At 45.6% G+C, this 24,737-nt stretch overlaps 1 protein-coding gene across 3 annotated transcripts in view; it reads left to right on the top strand.

Annotated features, from left to right (window-relative positions):
- Positions 1-1,154: 1,154 nt before the first annotated feature.
- The window catches only part of OXSR1 (oxidative stress responsive kinase 1), a 120,202-nt gene continuing 96,619 nt past the window's right edge, over positions 1,155-24,737 (top strand). Inside the window, exons 1-3 of one of the 3 annotated variants that reach the window (XM_048837490.2) lie at positions 1,159-1,360; positions 8,331-8,445; positions 10,317-10,519. Coding sequence is in view for 1 of the 3 variants with exons in the window: in XM_048837489.2 (XP_048693446.1) it covers positions 1,291-1,360 (70 nt within the window). In the remaining 2 variants the exon portion in view is untranslated. Of the gene's footprint in view, positions 1,361-8,330; positions 8,446-10,316; positions 10,520-24,737 lie in introns of all 3 variants that reach the window. The other 2 variants (XM_048837491.2, XM_048837489.2) reach the window with 2 other exon arrangements.

The following is a 24,737-nucleotide window of genomic DNA, read 5'->3' as shown; positions in this document are numbered from 1 at the left end:
ACTAGAAATATTACAGCACTTTTCCTAACGGGTTTAGGTTGTGCCTTACCCAAAATTTTCCTCCCTTTTTCAGAGGCTCTGTGCCAACTGCTTACCCTCCCCGAAGGCTGCTTCTCTGAGATTCTCCAGTCTGGCAGAAACTTCTAGTTTGTGATGTTTTGATACACTGCATCAAAATGTCATGGCATTGCAGTGTGAAAGTGACCCTGGGGAATTATTAATATCCCAAAGGATTGCCTGCAGCAGCGGGGATCATCACAGCAAAATCAAAGGCTCCTGGCCAGACCAGGAGGGTGACGTGGCTACATGACAGTGACAAGGTGGCAATGTACTAAGTGGACGTTCTGCATGAACCCATGCTCCTCCGGCATTCCCTACAGCCATTCCCCCCCAAGATGGACTCTGCACGCTAGGTCAGGCTCCAGGAGTCTCGCTCACTTTGCACAGGGCCCCACAAAGATGCAGGCCCTTCAAGGACCCCTTCTCCTTCCCTCCCTTTTCTCCCCTCCCTATGCAAGAGCATGGTGCACACACGGGTCGGGCCGGGACTTCAAGCTATGGACAGGCTTAGAAGCCAATCACTGCTGGAGAGCTTATAGCGGAGGACCAATCAACACCGGCCTCAGAGACGGGGGGGCGAATCCCTTTCCGCTCCTCCCTGACAGCACTGGTGAGACGCAAACGGCAGCCATCTTGTGTGTGGCATGTTCTCGTTCCGCCTCCCTCTGGGATGGATTATACTACAGCCAAATCTTTATCCTTCACGGGATGTATGGCTAAAAGCAGCCGTTCATACGATGGTGGGGATGTGAGAAGGGTGAAGTTCTGGCGGAGTCTGGCAAGCGCCTCACTCAAGATGGCGGATGAACTGCGTCTCTCTCTCTCTCTCTCTCTCTCTCAAGATGGCGTCGGCAGGCGTGCGCGAGTGACGTCATCCCGCGTCGGTGTGGGCAGGTGGAGGGACGGCCCATGTTCGTGGGGGGGGGAGAGGTTGCCATGGTAGCGCTTACCTTATTCGAGTTTGGTGGGTTTCTCTACTGAACTCTATAGGCCGCCTCTTCTATGGGCTTTTTGCTGAGGGGGGTGGTGACTAGGCCTCGCCGAGCGTGACTGGGCCGCCCCGCCCCCCCAGGGCTGAGACCCCAGCCAATGGGGAGGCGAGAGAGGGGCGGCGCGGGGAGGGCTCAGGCAGGGTGGCTGTCGGGCCGCGGGGCTGCGCGCCTCTCTTCGTCTCTCCCCGCTGCCCGGCGCTGAGCTCGCTGTGCCCGGGGACGCGCCGCCGCCGCCGCCATGGCCGAGGACCCCAGCTCCCTGCCCTGGTCCATCAACAGGGATGACTATGAGCTGCAGGAGGTGATCGGTGAGTGGGGCGCGCGGGGAGCCCCCCGGCCTGTCAGCCGGGCACGGGCCTGGGCTGCCCGCTCTCTGCGGCCGGGCGGGGGGTGGCTGCGCCGGAGGCCGGAGCCGGCTCCATGGGGGTGGGGCGCGGGGTGTGTTGGTGTCTGGGCCGGCGGGGGGGGGGGGGGGGTCTGCGCGAGCTCTGGAGCCTGACTCCTGGGGGGCAGGAGCCGTCGCGGGCGGGTCTGCCCTCGCCCTGGGGACGGGCTGGGCAGGGGACGTGTGTGTCTGGCCCTCGCCCCGGAGAGAGGGGCTGGCTCTGTTCCTACTCCGGGGGTGTAGCGGCCGCGGGGGGGTGTCTCGCTGAGCGCTGGAGCCTGTCTGGGCGGGGGTGGATTCCGGGGCTGGGGCTGGGGGGGATCTTGGGGCCTCGGGCGGTGCTTGCGTCTGAGGGTCTTTGTTACCGCTCAGGAAATGGGAGGGCAAAAGGGGACTCTGGTCTGTCTTCTTCGGTGGAGGTGTCTCGGGGCCTGGGGTGTGTGTGTGTGTCTGCCGATGCGCTGAGAGCTGCATTTCTGCTCCTGGGGCCTGGGCGAGTTTGAGCTGGGGGGGCGGGTCTGGCAGCGCCTTCGGCTGTCTGTGTTTCTACACCGGGGGTGCAGGGATTTCAGCAGTGGGGGTGTGTCTCGGCTTTAGCTGAAAAGGGAAGGGTTGTACTTACTCCAGGGTCTGTTCATGGATTTCCAAATTAATTGGTACGTGCTTTTCTGGGAGTGTCTTCTAGGGGACTCTCTCTTTCTTTTTTTCCGGAGAGGTGCATATTATATCTTAGGGTCTAATGTTTTTTCCCCCCCTTCTGTTGGGGGTCTGTGTGTTTCTCTAGCTTAACCTTTGGGGAAGGAGTTGTCTATATTTTTCTGATTTTTTGGAGGCTGTCTCTGTTTTGGGATTGGAAGTAACTGCTATGGGCAGTTGCCTGCCCACTTTGGGATTTGGAAGAGGGGTACTCATGTCATGCCGAATGGTGAGTGGTCTGTCTTGGCTGCTGGAAAGGATGAGGATGTAAGGTGTTTGTTGTGGCGTTTTGGGTGTAGGTAAATAATGAAGGGCAGTTCCTCTTCAGAGTCTGGAATATACGGTTTCTTTTATAGAACAGCTGCTCCAAGCTGTATTCAGTCAGAAAGGAGAGTCCATCCATATGGTGACAATTAATTTCAAGGCACTGTATATTGGTCTGTTTAAGGGAGGAGGAATTTGCTGGGCGTGTCTTTATATTTGAAATCTCTCTCATTCATTCTCACTTCAGCTTGAGGCAGCAGCCCTTGCTCTTTATGAATGACTGAATCTCTCTTGACTTAAACCTTGTTGTTGTGGTAGATCTCTTTGCACCAGTTCACTCAGTCTTTCTTTTTTTAGTCACTTTATCACTATGGTGGTGTGAAGGCTATATTGCTGCACACTGAGTATCTAGCACATTACTTATTGAGTGCCACAGGTGACTGTAAGGTCAGTGCCTCATGTTCCATTTCACCAGAGAGGCAGAGAATGGAGGTGTAGGAGGGGTTGTTGGTCAAGGTCTTAGAACAGTTAAATTAAAAATTAATGTTTGAGGAACTTTTATCTTTTAAAGATTATAAATGAAGATGTTTCTGTCCTGCGTAGGCTTTACATCTCTGTAACAGAGCTGCTTTATTTTGCTAGGGTGGGAGAACTTGGGGAAATCATGGTTACAGAGATTAAATTCTTGGCATTGTTTGTTTTAAAAGTAGGAATGATCTAAAGCTATGGCTGATATGGAATCTTTCTTGAAGTACTGAAAATCCCCATTGCTTCATCAGATCAGGTTCTATTCCCTCCCTTAGCCTATTGGGAGCAGCTGTACTATAGAAGGGGGAGAGTCTGGTGCCTGCAGCAGGGGCTGGGGAAACTAAATTGTGAGAATTAACACTTTTTAAACCCTTTCCAGGAAAACACATCCTGGGGAGGCTGGTGTCCAAAAATTGGGCTTGTCCTGTGAAGAAGCAAAAGCTAGAAAAAGCTGCCACTAGGCTCCAGTCTCTCTAAAGCTGGAGAGCAATTGCAGCTGTCTCTAGGAAGTGCGATGTTTGTGGGAGTCTACTAAGAGGTGCCCGCCCCACCCTGCAACAAGACCAAATCCTTGTGTGTGGATTTTTCCCCCTATAAAGTTCTTCTCTTATTTACTTTTATTAGATGTTAGTCTGTGCTGGGGGGAAAAGGAAATTTACACAGGGCTGAGGGAGACATTTGAACTCCCAACAGCTGCTTTCAAGGGAGCTGCTGACGGACACTCCTCACATAGTCTAACAATCACTAGGGGGACGTAGATACGTTGTAGTCCACTTGTATCGTATTGAGCTTGGGGAATAAACTTTTTCATTCCTTTTTCTTCTCTTCTCCCCCCTCCCCACAGCCCCCAAAAAATCTGTATGCTGAATTTCTGGTTGCCAACTACTACCTGAAAGACTGCATCAGGATTCTGGACTATATTGCCTACTTTTGTGGAACATATGCTGAAATGTGTTTAAACATTTTTATTGCCCCCCTTTATCTTATTCCTTCTTAATGTTGGAATGTCCTCCAATGTCTAGGATGTAGATGTGATTTAAGTCTCATAGCACATACCTAATTTGAGGGACAAAATGTTCCACGGTTGGCTAAGCACCTGGACTTTTTCCCCTCCTGCTTCCACATACCCTCTAACTCTCATCAGGGGCTTGCTGGGTTCTCATTACTCCAGATTTATAGGCTTACAATTTGTGGTCATGGTCAAAGAGGGAATCTAGTATGGAAAGTGCTAACTCTTGCAGCTATACTTTCAAGGTACTTAACTAGATCTGTGATGGATGACTAAGGTTAAGATTTTATCGTGATTATTTTTAGTAGACGTCACAGACAGGTTATCGGCAAAAAACAAAAATTCATGGAAGCCTGTGACTTTTACTAAAAATAATTGGGGGGGAGGACGACTGAAGCCCAAGCAGGGGGGAAGACAGCACCTGCTGCTGCGGTGGCTGACCGCTGCAGGGTCCACGCCACAGCGCGGAGCTCTGTGGTCTCCCGCTGGCTGACAGCTCTGGGCCTGCCACACTGGGGCTGAAGCAAAAATGTTAGAGATCTCTGAAAGTCACAGAATCTGTGACCTCCGTGACATAACTTTATCCACAGGGATGACAGAAGTTCTCTAGGTTTTCAGCCTAGCACTCTGTATGTTACATACTCAGCTATTTTTGATACCCAGGTAAAGGAAATCAGTTTTTCACTCTTCTCTGATCCCCTATTTCCTCACACTAATTCTCTGCCTGTAAATATCCAGGCAGAAATCCAGTGGGCAATGTGGCCTCTTGGTGCAGCAGTTGAGAGAACACATTCTTCCAGATTCAGGAAAGAAGTTCCCTTATAAATCACCTTACAGTTTCTATCTAGGTTTAAAAACCTGTTAGTCAGCAGTGGATCTGATTCATTCAATTTTAAAGGTATAGATTATTGCCTATATTTGTTATACTGTGTTAGCTTTAGTGACTAACAGCTGAGTATTCTCAAATACAGATTCCTTTTTTTCAGTGTAATGTTGCAAATTGTCTTGTTCAGGATCAAAACTTGACTTAATTTTAAACAAACGAAAATTTACTGCAAACTGAAATTATAATAGTTATAGGGTCTGCCTGTTGTGAGTAGGCATCTTTCCTGTGTGACCATCAACTACTGTGGAATCTGGCTTCATTTTAAAAAAAAGTAGTCTCTCTCTCTCTTATGGTTGTAATGAGAACCCTCCAGATGTCGACTGCATGGGAATCAATGCAAAGCTGTTTTCTAAAGTCTGAAGGAAGATAGCCCCATTGCTGCTGCTGCTCAGAGCTTCCCCAATCTGCCATAGAGTGAAGACCAAATAGAATTCTGTGGGTTCTCAAAGTTGCTATTGGGGGAAACCTCTGGGCAACAATGAAACTAAGTAGACTCAGCTCACTCATATTGGTTCTGCTGCATCTTCAGAAAGCTGTGAGCAGTATGGGGAGTAGACACTATCGTCCCGGGGGAATTCTGTGCCACTGTGTGCATGCATAATAAATGAGCTACACATGTTTAATTTTTTGTTCAGAAAAAGCGTTTGCTTGAAAGCTGCTGCAATACTGCCTTTTGCCCACTAGAGGGTGCTGTGGTGATAGAACAGAGCAGCAGCTCCTGGCCAGCTAGGGAAGAGAGAGTGCCTGCTTTCTTCACAGCACCTGTTGGGCCAGGTCAGGAGACAGACAGCGTGGGGCTGTTAAGGGTCAGACAGGGCTCATAAGGGCTAGTGGGGGACGACAGACTGGGGCAGGGGCTGAATGGGAGTGGAGATGTGGGGCCGCAGGGAGAGGGAGATGCGGGACCACATGGTGATGGGGGAGGGGAGGCAGGGCCATTTAGGGACAGGGGAGGCGCAGGGCCACATGGGAATGGGAAAGGGGGTGCAGAGCTACAGGGCCGAAGGGGGATGGTTGAGTGGGGGCACAGAGACACATGGGGGAGGGGGTGCAGGGCCACATAGGGATGGGGGGGGTTGCTGAGTGGGGGTGGAGGGGCACGTGGCTGGGGTACAAGGGGACACGGGTGCAGGGAGACATGGGGACAGGAACTGATGTGACTGACTGAATGGGAGAAGCTAAGGGTCAGCCAGGGTCTGCATGGGGGAATCTCCCGAACAATCCCTTCCCGTACCCATACCCAACAACCCTCCAACTTCACACCCAGGCTTCTTCCCAGCAATTACTTCCCACTCTCTTAGCTCCTCCGTTACCCCTGACTCCCCAAAGCCTTTGCACTGGTTCTGAGGCGTGCAGTAAGTATGGTTCTGTATTGTAGTTTAAATGAACTATTACTCAAAATTCTGCATTAATATGCCTAGTAAGGAATCTATTTGTCAAAAAGCATTTCCTGAATCTTTTTTGTTGTCTGTATTGTGACAGACATACTTACTGACAGGTATTTTGAAATAAATGACCAAAAATAATTGAAACTGGTGTGATTATATTGTTATTTTGACAAATTTGCAAAATTTTGCAGAACTTTAAAAGAGTGTACAGACTTTTAAATTTTTTAGCACAGAATTCCCCCAAGAGTAACGTTGGAGCAAGCTGTTAACTGAGGAGGAGGAGAATGTAAAACCGGAGGCAGGGTTGGGGGTAAATTAGCAGAGAACTCCCTCTTCTCTCCCTTCCACCCCTGAAGACTCCTGCCTTCACAGCAGCCAGGAGGCTCTGGGTTGAGAAGGGGAGGAACAAAGGGTGAATATGCATGTTCCTTCCAGAAATGAAGTCTAAAATAAAGTTAATACATATTAAGGTTTTTCTCTTTCCCAGCAGCTGGGTATGTAGGTAGCTGTTTTACATGGGCATTGCCCCTGAACAGTAGAGCTTGTAGCTTAATCTTGTGGCATTTAGGTATGTAGTAAATTTTCAAGTCCTGTGGATCGGGGGGGGGGGGGAATGTGGTTAGGTGGGAGAGATTGATTACTATTCTGTTGCACCCCCAAGAGCATCTCAAACAGTCTAGTTCTCTGAATGTTATCAAAATATCTATAGGGACCGATCCAACAATTAAAAATGCATAGTACAGAAAGAGTACTCATAAGTATCTACACGCTGTAATAGCAGTTAAAACACTTTTATGTAACGGGAGAAGGAGATGGAATGGGAAAAATTTATCCGGCAATACGCTGTATAGAATCTGTTGGGGACTAGAATTGATGGTTCACCTATGAGTCTAGTATGGTAACTGTAGGCAAGTTGTAACTACAGTCAGTTGCATAAGCCTAAATAATTTAAACAACCAGTTTTTTTTTGTTACTTTCATTTTCAATGTACAGCATTAGTAATAAAATCCAGTTCAGTTTTCACTCTTACTTGTGCTATTTTTCTGGCATTTCTCCATTTGTTTTAATTGGCTAACCTAAGTCAATTTCCATTGCAAGTTCTCAGTGTTCAGATTCAAAACACTGCAGGGAAATATCTCTCCAACAAACAACTCGGTAGAAAGTTTGATCTGTTCTTTTAAAAAGGAAACCTTTCTATTGGTCTTAGGTTGTATTGAAGCTTTTACAAAACCAACTTAAGAGGAACATAAAGAGTATTCAAAGTGCTGAGCCTATCTAAGCATCTATGCACATAGGCCTCATCACCATAACTAATGCCCCCCACTATGAAATCCAAACGCAAGTGCTTAGACTGTAAACCCACTTAAGCAGTCCAGTGTCCCTGCCGTATCCAAATCATCCACCCATCTGAACAGTGGGGATTTCTAGATACTTAGAACCTTGTTACCATCGCTTAGTAACAGCCAACCATTTGTCCTTGAATCTTTCCTCCTACCTGATCATCTTGGAATGAAGGAAAAGGGGTGTTCTACAAATGCAGTCCAGCTTCTATTGACAGCCCCTGCTACCTCCAGTTGACACAGGAGGCAGATAAAAGGGAGGAAGGAGGCTGAGGGTATTTAAAAATAATAAAATCAAGCAGCAGTAGTACCTCTCTTCTGAAGAGGAGGGCTGAAAGAGAACCTCATAGAATCAGCTTGGCTGCCTTTCCAGCTGACTTGAGGAGAGAGCAAAGGACTCTGCTTCTGCTTCCTTCACCTATTTTGGGGTGAGAGAGACACAGGGAAGCCATAAATAGAAGCAGACCACTGTGGTTTGTTCCTGGATGGCAGTTAGTTCCAGTGGAGCTAGTTTCTTGGAAAGATTAATATTTCACACTTTAGTTTGTCAATAAGCCATTTTATAAGTATAGTAACACACTCTGGGGTAGGCATTTCTTGGCTAGTAGTCAAATATCTTGGGTGTCCTTGGCTTCTCTGCATACCCGAGGGGTGCATTTATTGGCTGACAAATGCACACTCTGGAATGTTATTGCTTATGTGACTGACTGCATCTCAGAGAGAGAATCGATTCTCCCCAGAATGTTCAGCTTTTAAAGTTCATCGTGACTATTTTATTCCAGAGGCTGGAGCTGTTGATGAGAACAGGAGCTGGTCCATTAAGGCTCTAGATGTTGACTTGAGTTCTTCTGAAATTTAAATATCTGAGCCTTTAAAGCTGCAAACAACTACAGCTAGGTATTTTAATTACAAATGAGTATTGAAACTGTAATCTGTTAAAACTTGATCTTTTGTGAAGTGTTTTCCCTGGTCAAACTATTTCACTTGCAGTTTGGCCACTAGGGTGACTAACGCTAAATGTAGTTTTAGACTTTTTACCTGCAAGCTTAGAAGACACAAAGTTGTGAGCAAGTGAGTATAGAAAATAACCATGGAATAATTGCCGGTAGAAAAGACTGCCGTATTAGGCAAATGGGAATTGCTGTACTAGGTCATCCTAGTGATCTGCCCAGTCCGTTTTCCTGACTCCTGTCATGGCTGAGCAACTGAGGCTCAAAGACGAAGATTCCAACTTTCAAAGTTGCTGTAGCTCCCTTTGACTTTAGTTGGAACCGTCCATACTCAGCACTTCAGAAAATCAAGCCTTATGTGACTTGCCCAGGGTCACACAGGAAATGTGTGACAGAGTCAGGCCTAAAACCCAGATTCCTGACTACTGATCCAGTGCCTTAACCACAGGACAACCATTCTGTTGAATTGTACTTGAAGAAGACTGTCGGTGCCTGAAAGGACTACTTAGAAGGTGACATTTAGTCATAACTATGTTAGTGAAGAGAACATGTCTTTAAAAATGTAATCTGAGTGAATGAAGTTGGATATTATGTCAGTGAGTGGTATGAGTATACTTGAATGGAAAATGTCAGCTTGGAAGGATGAAATTTGTATCCATAAATGTCAGTAAACATTGATTTCACCATACACCTACAAATGGCTGGAAAAATATTTCCATTGAGAATTGAAATTTACAGATGGGCAAAGAAAGAAAAATGCTGGTTGGGAACTTATTAGAGTCAAAATCCATCGTTCGACTTTTGAATTAAGCTTGTTAGAAAAGGACGAGTAAATGAATAGTAAAAATCAGTAAGACTCATTGATTTAAGCATATTTACTTTGTATATTTTGACATGTAAGGGGGACAGTTTGTTTTAACAGTTTATAAAACTTTAACATTTTGGATCTGTGTCCTGTCATTAAACAATTGTCTGACTCCCAGTAATTTCTTGCTACTGTAAACATTTAAACAAAAATCTTAAAAAAAAAAAAGCTTTAAAATATACATCTGTTATGAGTTGAAATTATATAATCCTGCCAATTCTATAGATATGTACATCTAAAGTGGCAGATATAAGCCTTATTATTTTGAGAAATGCTGTGTTCCATAGTACTTAAACACCAGGGGGCAGAGCTAAGGCTTCATATGCCACCATAAAGGGATACTGCCCAAGATCTAGACAATTGAAACAGTTTTTGTCCTATACCTGCCCTGAAATGCTCTGTCAACTTCTGTGGTTTTAAAATGACAGTTTTTGCTATCTTTTACACATCTTTCTCTCCCCCGTTGCTATATGCCAGACCCACATGATCTGTATATGTCCACTTGCGGCTGGCCTATGCCAGCTGGCTTGGGTTAACAGGCTGTTTAACTGCAGTGTAGCTGTACAGGGACAGGTTCCAGCTCTGCGAACCTCCCACATCACAGGGTCCTAGAGTCCAGGCTCCAGCCTAAGTCTGAACATCTACACCACAGTTAAACAGCCCCTTAGCCCGAGTCAGCTGGCATGGGCGAGCTGTGGGGGTCTAATGGCAGTGTAGACGTACCCTCTGAGTAAGCTGATTAGACTCACAGGGTTGTCAAGTGCACAAAGTGAACAAATTAGAAAATGGAAATCTTTCATTTCTCGGTCACAGTAGTCTTATCAGGTGTTACATCTAACATAGAATACTTCTAAAAGTAACTTTAAGACAGTTATGACTTTTTTTGAAGTCCTTTAACTTTGTCACTTCCTGACTTTTGAGTGTTTAACGTGGCTTTTATTGTAATCTCCTAGGGAGATTAAAAGAAATTCTGTGATATGGAACTGTTTGGCTACACAACATGACAACATCAAATGCTGCATCCCACACACCTTACAAGGTTTTCTTAGAGGGAGCTCTTCTACTCTGCACTCTGGGAAGTCTGCAGGAGACAGCTCTCTCCAGCAAGCCTTAAAAGCTGCACAGATCATTTCTTTCAAGATGCACAGTGAATGAGGTAAGAGCTCTGGATTCACTCTGTGCATTTACTTTTTTGCTACACTGTTAAGTTAGTCCCAGTCTCCTGCTCAGTGTAGCTGACGTTCACTACAAACACTGCTTAAAGGAAGTCATACCAATTGTATTGTGTATGCATGAAGTGCAACTTTCAAAGGCTCATAACTCGGTCAAATTAAAATGAGTTTTCACTGGAATACATAAAGGGTCTTCTCATCAAGGGCCTAATTTCTGGCCAAACTTCAGCTTTCTACCCCAGCCATCTTCACTCTCTTCCTACTCAAAGGACTAAACTGGTTTTACTGAAACCTCCCAAAAGAAACTCCTGTTTGATCAGAGAGCAAGCCTGTGTCAGCCCAATAAGTGAAAACTTCAGAAAGTTATGAGCAAATGAAAGAGGTGAGATTGATGACAAACTGAAATACAAACTAGCAGTATCTCCTGCTGTGATAAACCCAAGCTGCTTATTGCTTATAGTTCTGCTGTCCTCAGTCATAAATAACTTTAGTCAAACAAGTTTTTTTTATTCCTTCTAGTGCCTCATTATCAGTATATCTATGTAGGAGGGAAATCACTTCACTTTTTCATCCATCCACAGAATTGTTAACTAGATTCAGATTGCAGGATCAAATTCTGTTCTGTTATCCCCAACTGAGCATTTGGGGTTGCACAACATAACTGAGTCCAGAACTTGGCATGTATGTGGTATCTCCTTCTAGAGGTGATGTGTGAGAGGAAAGAATTTTAATTGCCTCTCAGAGCAAAGGGTGAGTTCCTAAGTTTGGCCAGTGGGGGGCAAGACGGGGGTGTCGTCTTAACCGCATATGTGTCACTGGGAAATGGCTGGAACACAAATGGAAAGACATTTCTGGTGAGCTTGACACAGGTCATTAGATCCTGGGGGTATTCTGCAGCAGTTTTAGATAATTGAAAACCGTGCATATTTTTTTTTAGTTTAAACACAAAAATGAAAAAATGCAAGTAGTATAGTAGTGTTGTGTTCTTCATATTCAAGCCACTTTGTGCTCTTGCCATGCTGTCAGTTTTCAATATGCCGTACATTCTTGTACTGAAGATGCTGGACAGTTGAGTAGAAGCTCTTATGAAGAAATCTGGAAGTTTTGACAGTAGGGAATTCTGGTTTCTGGGAGCTGAGAACCAATTTAGGATTGTGGAGTGGTAAGCACATCAGATGGGTGTTTCTACTAAAATCATCAGCAGTGAAATAGCTATGTTGATATTGTCATCTCTAGGTTTCATCGTTAACCTCATTGAGATGATTGGTGCAATTCAGATATCAGAGTTATTATTTCAGGATGTTTGCAGACTCATGCAGACAGGACAGCATTGGTTAAATCCAAGATTAAGGTTTTCTTCACAACAATGAGGGCTAGAAACAATTCTTTAGCTTAAAAAAGAGCCTAGATTCGTGAAAGCAATTCTGTAACAGCCAATTCAACCTCTATGGAATCATGGACTCCATGGGGCACTGAGCTTTCTGATGCTGTTCATAGTTGCTTTTCAGAACTGAAGTAAAGGGAAACATCCTTTACAATAGAACCACAGCTTTACGAACACCTGGGGAATGGAATTGTTCATAACTCTGAACAAAACATCAAGGTTGTTCTTTCAAAAGTTTAGAGCTCAATGTTGACTTAATACAGCTTTGAAACTTTACTATGCAGAACAAAAATGCTGCTTTCCCTTCATTTTTTTTTTTGGGTAGTAGTTTACATTTAACAGAGTACTGTACTGTATCTGGGTTTTTTTGGTCTGATTGTGTACTTCCGGTTCCAAATGAGGTGTGGTTGACTGGTCAGTTCATAACTCTGGTGTTTGTAACTCTGAGGTTCTGCTGTGTTTGGAAAGGCCTAAGTTAAATTAAGAGGGCTGATTAGCCAATACATGGTACATCTTTTCTAAAGTGCATGTGAGAGTTACATGCGTACATTGTGTTAGTCCAGTGGTCACCAACCTGTCGATCGTGATCGACTGGTCGATCCTGGGGATTCTCCCAGTCGATTGTGATCTCTGGCTGCGGTGGCACAACGGGGCTGCTGCCGTGGCCCCACGCCACTCTTGGAAGTGGCCAGAACGCCCCTGGGGAAGGGGTCTCCATGCGGTGCTCTTGCCTGCAAGCACTGCCCCTGCAGCTCCCATTGACTGGGAACGGGGAACTGTGGCCAATGGGAGTTTTGGGGGCGGTGCCTGCAGAGAGGGGCAGTGCACAGAGTCATGTGCCCCCACCCCTCCAGGGGCACGTTGGCCCCTTTGGGAAGCGGTGTGGGGCCACGGCAGGCGGGGAACCTGCTTTACCTCGATTGGAGGCACAGCAAGGTGAAGTGCCACCTGGTGGGAGGCCGCACCCCAACCCTGAGCCCCCTCCCGGAGCCTGTACCCCAAACCCCTTCCTGCACCCTGAGCCCCTGTCCCATCCCTGAGCCCCCTCATAGAGCCAGCACCCTGTACCCCCTCCTGCATCCCAACACCCTCCCAGAGCTTGCACTCCTAACCCCCTCCTATACCCCAAACTCCTGACCCAGGTTCAGCCCAGAGCCCGCACCCCCTCCCAAACCCCTGCCCCAGCCCAGTGAAAGTGAGTAAGGGTGGTGCTAATGGGGGGGAATGGAGTGGGTGGGGCCTTGGGGAAGGGGTAGAATAGATCCTGTGTTGCTCTTAAATTCAAAAAGTGATCTTGGGTTTGTAAAGGTTGCAGACCACTGTGTTAGTCAGATTTCTCTGTGTGTTGTATGTCCCCGATGGATGAACTCCTATTCACCCTCTTATTGCTTGTGTAGATACTTCTGATAGACGTGTAAAGGTAAACTGCTGTAGGAGGGAGTAAATATGCCCTTTACTGCCTCTTTATGATGTATAGAGATGCTGTTGTTTCTTCAACTTTTCTTCTGCTGCTTGTTCTACATTAGTGATGCTGGTCCTGGCAACCTCTTTGCTGGAGGGTTGGTTTATATTTGGAGCATCTGAATGGTGATATTGCAGCTCTTTTTCTTTAAACCCAACTGCATATACTCTCCTCTTGTTTGGGGGATGGGAGAGCTGCAGACTGACATTTCAGCACTGACCTTTTTATCTTTCAGATTCTCCAAACATTTCCAAATAGCTCTATTAAAAAGATGGCAATTGGAACTTGATTTAAAATTGAGTAGTCGAGGATGCAAACTCTTGTCTAGTAAATACCTTGACATTAACCTCCCACAAACAGCATTTCAACAGAAGAATTCTCATTAGATTGGTTTCGGAGTAACAGCCGTGTTCGTCTGTATTCGCAAAAAGAAAAGGAGGACTTGTGGCACCCTAGAGATTAACCAATTGATTTGAGCATAAGCTTTCGTGAGCTACAGCTCACTTCATCGGATGCATGTAGCTGTAGCTCACAAAAGCTTATGCTCAAATAAATTGGTTAATCTCTAAGGTGCCACAAGTACTCCTTTTCTCATTAGATTGACATTTCTCCATGTCAGGGACCCAAACCTTGATTTTAACAGCTGTGAGGGCATGATGGACAAGTATCTTGAACATAAAATTATTCGTTCTGCATATAGGATCCAGGATTCAGAGTAACTCTTCTTACTCATACTTTGGTAATACTGTTTCTAGCAATTCAACTAATCTTGTGCACTGAACCCGCTAATAGAGACAGAAAAGATCCTATTACATCCAGCCTATGCCTTGCAATGACAAGATAGCAGCCTCCAATAGGGCAGGGGTTCTCAAGCTTTTTCTCTCTAAGGTCCCTTTCAACATGCTATAAAAACTCCAGGGCCCGGGGCGGGGGGGGGGGGGGGGGGGCAAACTCTGGGCAGGGGCCTTGGGCAGAGGTGTAGTTTGACTTCCGTTTGCGGGTGGGGGTGGTGGGGTGCAGCGGGGCTCAAGCCAGCTCTGCATGGCAGGGTCTGTGGAGGGAGTGCCACCTCCACCCCCTGACTCCTCAGCAGGCCACCCAGCCTGTCTGGGTTGGGGTGGGGGTTTGGGAGGGCGTGCAGCCAAAAATTATAACTCAAAGGTGGGGGGCTTAGCTTAAAAATTTGAAAAGAGCTTAGGGTTCAGGGGGTGGGGTAGCTAGGGGCTGTGTGCTGGTAGGACTCCCCTGCGGTCCATGTTCCTGGAGGGATCTGCCAGCCAAGGAGCCGGGTCTCCCCACCCGGGTGGCTATTACCTGCTGCCTCTGCAGGAGCAAAGGGGGCTTGGAGCTGAGGAGCAGCTTCAACCTGGGGCACCAGCAGGAGAGGCGGGAACGCTGCGGCTGCCTGCTCCATGGCACCAACCAGAGCATCAGCTTCCCTGCACAGCCTGGTAACGGCAAAAACAGCAGCCGGCACGTTTTCCCACAAATAGCAGTTACCTGTACTGAGCCTGCTCAGTTTGGGTGAGCACGCTCAGTACAACCTAGATAGGAAATTCTTCTGCCAGCAAGCTGTTTGTGCCACTACACGGGCTCTGGCCTCCTGCCTCCGACCTGTCCTAGGGGCAGGGGAGAGGTGCGGAGCTGTGCTGCTCCTGGGATTGCCATGCTCTTGCGCTGCAGTTTGGGTGTGGCAGTGCCCTCCATGTTCCCAACTTTGCCTGTGGGCTCAGGGCTTCTACCCCATAGGGAGCATCAGGGCTGGGGGATTCTGTCCGGCGCCTCCTGGCTTCAGCCCCATGGGGGGCGCTGGCAGGGATCGGGTCTTCAGCCCTGCGGGGAGCGCCGTAGCCTCCTTGAAAGGGCTTGCAGACTCCCGGGGACTGCGGACCCCTGGTTGAGAACCTCTGCAATAGTGGACATATCAGATGGTTAAGCAGCTATATGTAAAAACTAAAATAACCACTGCTTTTACTGTCAAACATCTGCATTGTATACTGACAGCTTGTTTTGTTCGGTGGAACTCCAGCCAAATAAAATCCCTTACAGTTGATATATACTGTTCGAGACAAAATTCAGAGATAGAGGTTGAGAGGGGAGGAGTGAGAATACTTGCTTGGCTAATGTATCAGGGCTGTGTTTTTAAGCCGTGGTAATAGGAACACAATAAGCATGACATTTATGTTCATAGAAGATTAGGGTTGGAAGAGACCTCAGGAGGTCATCCAGTCTAACCCTCTGCATAATACATTACAGCAGATACCATCAAGACAGCTGAAGTGAATGTATTGCTGGCTTCGGAAATAAGATGTCTCGGCCTGCCTTTACCTTCCATCCTGCAGACTTAATGCTGCATAACTTTTGTGTCCTTTAAATTAGCCAAGGAGGCTGGCAAGTAATGAAATACATATAGTTGGTTCAAACTGCAAATCTAATGTGGATATGTTACTATCATCTTAAGTAAATGTGGCAGATTGCAAAGGAGTTGTGTACCTGGCCCTCAGTGCTTACCATGGTTGCCAGTGTGGGGAATACCTTTCCCAGAGACAATTCTCCAGATAACCCTGGCATCTTGGGGGTACTGGACAGTCTTGTGCACCCTGTGATGAATCCTGAGTTATTCTAAGCACCTCTGAAGGCTTGCTTATCCAAACCCGTGGAGGCCCTGAGTTCACCATCCCCTACAAAATCCTGTACCTGCTTGATATAGAGTGTTTCAATCAGTCTCTCTTGGAATGGAGAAGGGTCTGAGGCTTCTTCCTTATTTTATTATTTGTATTACCACAGTTTCTAGGAGCCCCAGTGTGCTAGGCTGGACAAACAGACTGTCTCTGCCCTAAAGAACTTGCAATTTAAGGGTATGTCTACCTGCCAAAAACGGTATTCTTATTTGGGTTAGCTAACTCAGGTTAAAATAGCAACCTTAAGATGCCCTCCGAGTTTTTACCCAAACTGCAGCCGTAAGTTAAGTTGAAGTCTCTTCACTGCTTTTAACCTGAGTTAAGAACACACTTTTTTGGCAGCATAGACATTCCCTTTCTATAAAACAAGAGACAACAGATGGATGCAGACAGATGGGGGATTACAAGGAAACAACTCCAGCATTGGTCAGCATCATATTCCTTCCACAAACATCTTTAGATGGAGCACCTCCCCAATTTTCTCCTCATTGTAGTACTGGGGGAGATAGTCGGTGGCTGAAACTTCCACGGCTAACCAGCAGAATGCGGATGGATGGGGAGATGTCCGCTCTACTCTGCACAACACTCTCTAAGTGGCAGGAAACCAACTTAAAAAAATCAGACTGCTCAGCTTACTGTGATATTAGCTGGGACTTTATATCTATCTATATATCTATCTAGATATATAGATATATAGATATATAGATTTAAATAATACGGGTGCGGTGGTCAGGTATGGTTAACTGTTGAGAGAGTGGCTTCCTGGAAAACTAGTTGGAAAGCCAAGTCCCTCAATGGCAATGTATCTGCTAACTCGTCTAAATTGATTTATGAGAGTGGCTACCACCTATTCCACTTTAATTATCTTCTAGTATAGGTTTCAGAGTAACAGCCGTGTTAGTCTGTATTCGCAAAAAGAAAAGGAGTACTTGTGGCACCTTAGAGACGAACCAATTTATTTGAGCATAAGCTTTCGTGAGCTACAGCTCACTTCATCGGATGCATACTGTGGAAACTGCAGAAGACATTATATACGCAGAGATCATGAAACAGTACCTCCTCCCACCCCACTCTTGCTGGTAATAGCTTATCTAAAGTGATCACTCTCCTTACAATGTGTATGAAAATCAAGGTGGGCCATTTCCAGCACAAATCCAGGTTTTCTCACCCCCCCCACCCCCATACACGCACAAACTCACTCTCCTGCTGGTAATAGCTTATCCAAAGTGATCACTCTCCCTACAATGTGCAGTTTCCACAGTATGCATCCGAAGAAGTGAGCTGTAGCTCACGAAAGCTTATGCTCAAATAAATTGGTTAGTCTCTAAGGTGCCACAAGTACTCCTTTTCTTCTAGTATAGGGCAGCTCCTGCAGCTCCATAGTGTTGGTGGCAGATTACCCACAGCCCCCTTTGCCCCCAAACCATCTGATTCCACTAGGAAAAGGTTGAGAACCACTGCTGTAGACCCAGCCCACTCGGATGTTGAGGATGGATGGAAGAGAAGGAATGGGGTAACAGATGACACTTTCCTGGAGCAATGTTCAAGGGATATTAAGAGGTGTGGGCAAAGGTGTGGGCAAAGATATTAAGAGGTGTGTATGTAGGGGTGGTCAGCAATGGGGAATAAGATTCCTCTTGCTCACTGTAAAGCCCTGACCTGTCTGGTGAAGTGAATTGACCACTTCAGCTTCCCAATAATTCATCAATAAACAGTCCCTTCTAATTATAGCACACAGTACAACGGGAGGGGAGAAGTGTACCAAAACTGAGCTATAGCAGCCTATTGGTGGCTGATGCCTTTGAGGACAAGATGACCTCTTGCCAAATGACTGTTAAAATGTTGTCTGCTCGCTTACATAAATTGCAGAGCTGGGCAGTAATTCTAATTGTCTGTAAAATACTGCTTGAGCCCGTATTGATGTGGGGGTGTTGGAGAGAAAGTACGGTTAAATGAGTGTTAACAACATCCAACTATTTTTAGCTGTCCTCTTGGTACTTTCCTCTGTGTGTGCTGAACATCAGGAATCTTGAATTAAAACATAGTCTTGGACAGAAACACCCATGCTCTGAACTCGGTGCTTGTTTTTTGAATGGCACTGTAAACAGCAAAAGCTCTCATCAAAATTGTGGATTATTCACTGCCAGCAACTTTATATGCAGTTCAAATATTTCACACATAGCCCATCTGTTATAGTTGTTTGTGAATTCTGCATAGCTTGGTTCTGTGTATTTCTTTTCTGAACACACTGGATCGGTACTGAGACAGTAGTTGTCTGCTGGTGTGACCAAATGCACGCCTTCATTCACACTATACAGACTATTATGTTTTGTACAAAGACCTTACAAGACGTAATGATATCATTTGAAAACTAATAACTCACTGGTCAATAATATGGTGAAATGTATAGCAACATTATACGTGAAGTTAGTTATTAACATATGATTAAATTGTGACTGAAATGTGTTTACCAGACAAGTCTCAGAAGGGGGTAAATCTATTTCTCAAAGATAAAGGACAGGCTGACGCTTCGAGCAGAGGCCATCAGAGTTGATTGTGGCCATTTTTTGGCAACAAAGGGGGCAGGAACAGATCAATCTGTATTGTAAGAAACAGCAACCTGGAACCTCTTTAACCAGAAGACTCCATGTCTCCATCTTCACAGTAGGAAGGAAGTTTTTCTGGGGGGGGGGGGGTAACCCTCAGGAACATGCATTTCAAAGGGTGATTGGACTATTAAAAGTGAGGTTTCAGAGTAACAGCCGTGTTAGTCTGTATTCGCAAAAAGAAAAGGAGTACTTGTGGCACCTTAGAGACTAACCAATTTATTTGAACATAAGCTTTCGTGAGCTACAGCTCACTTCATTGGATGCATACTGTGGAAACTGCAGAAGACATTTCCACAGTATGCATCCGATGAAGTGAGCTGTAGCTCACGAAAGCTTATGCTCAGATAAATTGGTTAGTCTCTAAGGTGCCAGAAGTACTCCTTTTCTTTTTTTTTTTTAAAAGTGAGGGACACACACACACACACACTCCAGCCTTAAGACGTTGGGAGGTGTTCTGAACTGAGAATTTGGTCAGTCCTTTTGCTGAGAACATGTATTAAGGATTTTACTTTGAGCCAAGTCTAGCTTGTTAAGTTTTAGCTACTATGTTTTTCTTTTTCTGTTGTAATAATTTCTGACTTTAATACTTGTATGCACTTAAAATCTGTCTTAGTAGTTAAATAAATTAGTTTTATTTTTTAATGAAAATGAATCCATTGTTGTGTTTAAACTTAGCTGTTCAGTAACTCCATTTAAAGTGGCAAACTGTTGCATATTGACCCCTTACAGGGGCAACAGACCACTAATAATTGTCTAGTAGAGGGCTGGACAGTGCAGAATACATGTTTTTGGGGAAAATATGGGACTGGGGGTGTCTTAGGGTCACTCTGTAGGTAATAATTCCAAGGCTGTTGGAAGCCAGAGTGTGCTTGGTGTGTCTCTGACGGGCTGCTGGAGTCAGAGTTGCTGGACCAGGGCTGTAGCTGTACACACACTCAAGGTGTGACCTGCAGGCTGAGAGTTACAACAGCAGAGCATTGCAAGACACCCACAGTTGCAGGGCAGGTGGTGACACAGCCCCTCACTGATCTGGATTGCACCCTGGAATGTGATAGTTGGCCACTACAATGGGTGAGGGATAAAACAAATGAGAAATTATTCAAGCTTTGGGAATATGAGATTAGAAATTTGTAATTGAATCCTGACACTTTAAGTATTTTCTCTTAGGAACAGTGACTGAAACAAATAAAATGGCCCTACAATTTACAGAGAATTATAAACAGTCCTGGTATATTCAGGGATTGAATTTACCAGACACTACACTACAAAGTTACATGGACATAAATTGCCTTATGTTGAGCTATATGTGCATGCATCTACAGTCTGTTGTCTCCGGCAGATGAAAGTTCCTTGTTACAGCAATGCGGTAAAACCACATACCTAAATAGTGTAAAGCCGTGGTTGACCTACTGAGATGACAGTGAGAGTGTAGACCTTGGATGACCTGTGGTGACCCTAACAGTCCTCCAACAGCTGTCCCACAATGCCCCATTTCCTGCAACATTGACCTCGCTGGTCACAATTTTAAACTCCAGTGCCCGGTGATGGAGACCAGAAGCTGCCAGCCCAATTAAAGTTCCCCATATGTTTTTTTTGGAATGCCTTTTCCTGGTTGTCTACCTTGGCAAGCACACCTAGCAGCTCACCTTTGCTGCGTGCAACTGCCCAACCGACCATGCTGGCTCCGCGTACGCAGACGGGTACTAGACAAGCTCCTGCCTGGAGCACATAGGAAGTATTGGATCTCTTGGGCCAGTGAGGAGGAGAGACTGCAAGCACAGCTACAGACCAGCTGTAGATCTCCATTTTTCTACAAGCAGATTGCACAGGGGATGCTGAGATCAGCAGCAGTACTGAGTGAAAGTGACACAACTTCATCAGGGATACCACAAGGCCAGGAAACACAACAATAGATTTGGTGCTGTGCTACCACTGTGTTACTTCTACAAGAGCTGCATACCATACTTGGCGGACACCCTATCAGCACTCCACAGACCTCTGTGGATACCTCAGAGGAGACAAACTCCTGCTGTGAACAGCCTGGGAGGGGAGAAATGGAGGGGTGTGCACATTGGGGGACTCAAGTCAAGCTGCAAGCCAGGGCTTGTTTGAGACTCTGCCACAGTCTAGCCAGTCCTGCCAGCTGAACATGGATGAGCCTGATGAAGGGGAAGAGAATGTGGGTAAGTGTGTGCCTATTTTTCCTTATGATCTTAACGTTTAAAGAGGGCTTCTAGGCCATCCCCAAGTTAATAAGACACATTTCATCGTTTTACTCATATGAGAAATGGTAGAGATGCAATAAATGGAGTTGGTATTTGCTTCTCATTCCCCTTGTAGAGTTAGGCATGCAGGGCATGCGGAGTGGTTTATGCACATATGGATATTCCATTTGTGCTCTTGAGATCTCCATGGTCCCCTCCTGAAGGTTTCTAGGGTGGATGCTTTATTTTTCTCTGCTGTAGGATACTTTCACACGCCGCTCTGATGGCTTTGGCAGGCTCATTGCAGTCAGCAGTATACAGGCCCGGGTGGCTTTGACACCAGTAGCAGCTGTTCTGTGCCTTTGTGATCTTCATGTATGAGATGTCAGCTAAAATCACCACTAGCTGTGGAAAATAGTGTCATTGCCATATGCTCAGACCCATGGGAAGAGTGGCTGAAAATTTTATAGCTTTATGGAACAAAAAGTCCACCCTCTCCCATACTTGTGGTGGGCTGTATTCACCACAGCTGGGCCTGAAGAGCGACATTGTGCCAGGTGCTTCAAAGTCAAAATGTCAATAAGCATCTCTTATTAAAAGTGTTTATGGGAATGAGGGAAGAATTTTGAAACTTATCTTTCCTTTGCCATTGCGACTGTCAATCCAATAAAAAAAAAAAGTGTACTTGTGGCACCTTAGAGACTAACCAATTTATTTGAGCATAAGCTTTCGTGGGCTACAGCTCACTTCATCGGATGCATACTGTGGAAAGTACAGAAGATCTTTTTATACACACAAAGCATGAAAAAATGGGTGTTTACCACTACAAAAGGTTTTATCTCCCCCCACCCCACTCTCCTGCTGGTAATAGCTTATCTAAAGTGATCACTCTCCTTTCAATGTGTATGATAATCAAGTTGGGCCATTTCCAGCACAATGCTGGAATGCTGAGCCAATGCTGGAATGTTGGGCCATTTCCAGCATAATGCTGGAAATGGCCCAACTTGATTATCATACACATTGTAAGGAGAGTGATCACTTTAGATAAGCTGTTACCAGCAGGAGAGTGGGATGGGGGGAGAGAAAACCTTTTGTAGTGGTAAACACCCATTTTTTCATGCTTTGTGTGTATAAAAAGATCTTCTGTACTTTCCACAGTATGCATCCGATGAAGTGAGCTGTAGCCCACGAAAGCTTATGCTCAAATAAATTGGTTAGTCTCTAAGGTGCCACAAGTACTCCTTTTCTTTTTGCGAACACAGACTAACACGGCTGTTACTCTGAAACCTGTCAATCCAATGGTACATCTGTTTTTATCAGAAGCTCCTCATGTGGTGGCCTGAAGGGGTACCCCTTGCACACATGCAGGAAGCATGACTTTGGTGAGGAAGAGATGTTCTGTGAGACCCTCCAGGCCTATGCTGCCCTGGATTGTCGTCAAAAGGCTTGCAGTGTGAATATGGCTAACAGCATGGAGAAAAACAGAGGACAGGAAAAAGGCCCAGGAGTCCAAGCAGGACAAGGAGTGGGAAATGCACCAGGACATAATGGGTCTTCTCAAGTAGCAAACTCAAATGCTGCAGGACCTAAAAGTCTAGAAATCCCAATATATAGATATTCCATCTTTTGTTTTCCTTGGAGAACTCCATAGTCATTGCTCCCTACATCCCTCTCCCCAACATACTACGTGTTCTCACAGGGTGTATCATAGAAACGGAGGACAGGCTGGAGGGAATGCAGGCAGGATGGACTTTGCCTTCCATATGGACTTGGACCAAACCTAGACACTTACAACAGGGGTGAGATCAGGCTGGAGGGGATTGTGTTCAGGGGTGCTTTTTCCATAGATCTATAACTCTCTTGCGCTCTTGAAGAATAAAGTGTATCTGTTTAGGAAATTCCTTGCTAACGCTGTTTTTCCTTTTTCTACTGCCATGCTGTCCCTGATTGGGTTAACTAGAAACTAGAGCTCTCCCAACGAGGTCGTTGGGGCCGGGGGCAGAGGAGAAATGTGTCTAAGCACCTGGGGGGTGTGGGAGCACACTGGTTCCAGGGTCTAGATGGCTGGATTGTGGGTCTCGCTGCTAAAAATGGGTGTCAGATGTGGGGGTATGCTTTTGGGGAGTGTGCCTGAGTGACCCAGAGCTAGGAACAGAGATCAGTCACTACCCAGATCCAGGAAGCTTAGCAGCTCATGGAATTTAATGGTAGGATCTCATCATAATAAGAGTGATTCCCATTGAGAGAGCTGGAGTGGACCTATGGAAAGGGATTGGACTATTAGCCAGTGTGAGATTTGTGACGGGCAGCCACGGAAATTCCCTTGCCCCAAATAATTTTGTTTCCTGGTTCTAAATGTTCAATAACTTCCCAGCCAGGCAATGTCACCTCTCCTCAGCCTTCCTTCCTCCATATCTGTAGTTTGCAGTTTCATTTGCTGAATATATTGTGATACGTAAATCTTGATCCACTGCTTTAAGATTCTTGTCTTTCCCCCTCCCATCTCTCCCCCATCCCCAAGGAATTTCACAAATAAATCAAATAGCTGCAACTCCTTAAGCACCCAACCACTCCATGCAAGAAAACCAGAGCTCCATATATACTAATCTCTGAGAATCCTGGTTGATGTAGGTATAGCATCAATGGACTACATTTGTTTACTCAAACGGACATAAATTTTTTTTATAATTTTATATTTCCACCCTCATTTAGTTATGTTAAAAATGTGTATAACTCTCCCTATGGGGTTTTTCACATGTTGAGTGAGAAAAAGAGCACGGAAAAATCAAAGTTCTATGTTTGGCAAATCAAATTCTTTATTAGTTCAGAACAAATATTGCAGAATGCATAGTGGTTGCCAAAGCAAATGATATTGTAAATTCATAGCTTCAGGAAAACAACCAGTCATATTCATTAATGTGTACGGCAAGCACTACACAGTTCTTAACAACCAAAGCTCGAGGCCCAGAGAAACTCTGGCTGACCATTCAAGTGCTCTTAAAGCCTCCCTCCACCACATAGCTCTGTGCTGGGGTCTTGCAACAGCACTTGTCTGGCTGTTCAAAGTCATGGTTGCAGCTTTTCCCCATTTGTCTCACAGATATTACCGTTGGGATATTTTTCTCACTGAGATCCAGTTTAGTGAGTGAACACCACTAGCGTCTCTTCAGTCTATCAAAGGCACATTTGACAGTCATTTTGCACCTGCTGAGTGTGTAGTTGAATCTTTCCTTGGTGCTGTTGTGTCCAGTGTATGGCATTTTGAGCCAGGGGAGCTAAAGGTAGGCTGCCCCTCCGCAAATTGCTATTTGCATTTCAGTATTACCAATGGTCATAGGCTGGTCGAGGAAAGAACATCCCTGCTGCTGAAAATGGGCGTCAGTCATGGGGTCTGCTCCTGGGGAGTGTGCCTGAGTGACCCAGAGCTAGCAACAGTGATCAGGCCAGGGGTCGGCAACCTTTCAGAAGTGGTGTGCTGCATCTTCATTTATTCACTCTGTTTTAAGGTTTCGCATGCCAGTGATACATTTTAACGTTTTTAGAAGGTCTCTTTCTAGAAGTCTTTAATATATAACTAAACTATTGTTGTATGTAAAGTAAATAAGGTTTTTAAAATGTTTAAGAAGCTTCATTTAAAATTTAAATTAAAACGCAGAGCCCCCTGGACTGGTGGCCAGGACCCGGGCAGTGTGAGTGCCACTGAAAATCAGCTTGCATGCGTGCCATAGGTTGCCTACCCCTGCACTATGCAAAACTAGGCAGCTTAGTAGCACATGGGATTCAGCGGTAATATCTCTTCACAATAGACTGATGCCCATTGAGAGGGCTGGAGTGGACCAGTTGAGACCATACATAAAGGGAT

This window comes from Caretta caretta, chromosome 2 (genome assembly GCF_965140235.1).
Source record: "Caretta caretta isolate rCarCar2 chromosome 2, rCarCar1.hap1, whole genome shotgun sequence".
Classification (NCBI taxonomy): Eukaryota; Metazoa; Chordata; order Testudines; family Cheloniidae; genus Caretta; species Caretta caretta.
Note: the sequence above shows the minus strand (reverse complement) of the source record. Positions and strands in the feature narration are given on the sequence as shown.